Source organism: Teleopsis dalmanni, chromosome 2 (assembly GCF_002237135.1).
Source record: "Teleopsis dalmanni isolate 2A chromosome 2, ASM223713v2, whole genome shotgun sequence".
NCBI classification, from domain to species: domain Eukaryota; kingdom Metazoa; phylum Arthropoda; class Insecta; order Diptera; family Diopsidae; genus Teleopsis; species Teleopsis dalmanni.
In genome coordinates this window covers 70857822-70860055 of record NC_051847.1, presented here as the reverse complement: position 1 = coordinate 70860055, position 2234 = coordinate 70857822, and the positions used below count along the sequence as shown (strand labels likewise).

At 34.2% G+C, this 2234-nt stretch overlaps 1 protein-coding gene across 1 annotated transcript in view; it reads left to right on the top strand.

Moving 5' to 3' along the window:
- Positions 1–1880, top strand: part of LOC119674803 (ribosomally synthesized cyclic peptide ustiloxin B precursosr-like) — a 2517-nt gene extending 637 nt beyond the window's left edge. Inside the window, exon 2 of the mRNA XM_038085958.1 lies at positions 1261–1880. Coding sequence (XP_037941886.1) covers positions 1261–1880 — 620 coding nt within the window. The remainder of the gene's footprint in view (positions 1–1260) is intronic.
- The last annotated feature ends 354 nt before the right edge of the window (positions 1881–2234 follow it).

Below are 2234 nucleotides of genomic sequence, written 5' to 3'. Positions count from 1 at the left end.
TTATCATGGCCTTTATATTAGGAATTATGTTAGATAAAGATATTAATTTAATATTAATATAATTAATTTAAATAATTAAGACAACTGTCTGAAAGATCCCTGTTTAAATGCTAGCGCAAAACTTAACCAATATACATCCGCCAAACCTTGAAATAGAATGAATAGATCCTTAATAATACCTAACCAACCATAACTAAAAAGTAGACACTCAACTCTTGAAATGAAGTCTATAACAAACAATGTTACATTGTACCATATATGGAGTATTCACACATCCATAATTTTGAAAGAATCCCAACCGATGTAACACATGACCACCTTCTTTCACATTATCACTATTCGGGAATATTTCAAGTAGATATTTCCATCCAACTCTTATGTCTTTATATTTGGCACTCATCTGACATAACTACAATTCTAGTTAGGTAGGTTGGATCACATTAATCCAGATGGATGTAAACCTCGAAATAATCAATTATTCAATATCAAATAAAGTTAAAACTCTCTATAGATTTTATGACAAATATTATTACAGAGTGGTGTATAATCTTTTCCTGAAACATAGCCAATAGAACTTTTTAAATCTTTTTCAAGAGTTTTTAAAGCGTGTTAAATACCAAACCTTAATAAAACCAAACTGAACTCAGATCCTATATGCCGTAGTTTAAATACATTTTTTAACATTTAACTTATTGAAGATTATGCGAAGAGTGTTGATAGACAAGACTTTGGTATGACTTACACCCTGACACTATGTGGCTAGTTCTAATACATTCATAAGTCTCTAGCAAGCTCTCCATCGCCAGCATTACAAAAATAGACATAGCTATTTATCTGTGGGACTCAACGCAAAAAAAAAAGTTTTATGCACAAAAGAAATTTTAACCGAATCCTTTCTGCCTTATACTCTGATAGCTGACTAAAAAACTGGAGTTCACCATTGCAAAAACATATTAAATAGTTGAGGACAAATCCGTTAAGTATCTGAACTATTATAACTGGTGATCAAAAGGGTGAATTATGAATTTACGTCAGATTCAAACTATGACCACAAAACACTATGTGTGTGCTCTATAATGATTATGGTACGGATTTCGTCCAGTTCGAGCAGAATATCGAAAGCAAGGCTATTGAGTTCTGTTGCACCATTATGCACCATCGTAGAAATCCATCATTACATGTAAGTTCTTAACCAAAAAGATCTAATTAGAGGTCATGCAATTCCCAATTACTGTTTAAATTAAATTTTACGAAAAAAAGAATCGGTATCCAAACTGTCCCATACATTTAGAAGCATTCGTTTGTGGTTGAGTGTTGAGTATATAGGAGACGGTATTGAGTCGATAGGAAACTATGTTAAGTCGATAGGAGACTGTGTTGAGTCGATAGAAGACTATGTTGAGTCGATAGAAGACTATGTTGAGTCGATAGGAGGCTGTGTTGAGTCGATAGAAGACTATGTTGAGTCGATAGAAGACTATGTTGAGTCGATAGGAGACTGTGTTGAGTCGATAGGAGACTATGTTGAGTCGATAGAAGACTATGTTGAGTCGATAGGAGACTATGTTGAGTCGATAGAAGACTATGTTGAGTCGATAGAAGACTGTGTTGAGTCGATAGGAGACTATGTTGAGTCGATAGGAGGCTGTGTTGAGTCGATAGAAGACTATGTTGAATCGATAGAAGACTGTGTTGAGTGGATAGGAGATTGTGTTGAGTCGATAGGAGACTATGTTGAGTCGATAGAAGACTATGTTGAGTCGATAGGAGACGGTATTAAGTCGATAGATGACTATGCTGAGTCGATAGGAGACTGTGTTGAGTCTATAGGAGATGGTATTGAGTCGATAGAAGACTGCGTTGAGTCGACAGAAGACTAAATCGGTGGGTGAGTATGATGAGTTGATAGAAGTCTACACTGAATCGATGGGAAACTGTGGCGAATTTTAATTAACCAAAATTTAAATATCAAAATAATAAAACTTTGTGTTTTAATTGAGACTAGCGCAATCGAACTTGTAACAGACTGGACATAATGAAATATATAAGAACTTCTTATCGCGACATCAACATTGAAAAGTGCTTTAAATATTGATTGATATTAGTCTCATTAGATTTGGACAGACTCTGCATAATTGATTATTATAGAATAAAGAACTTTTGATCAAAACGTCAACTTCGTAAAATAATTATTTTTTTTGAGATTAGTCTCATTGGATCTGGGACAGACTGTG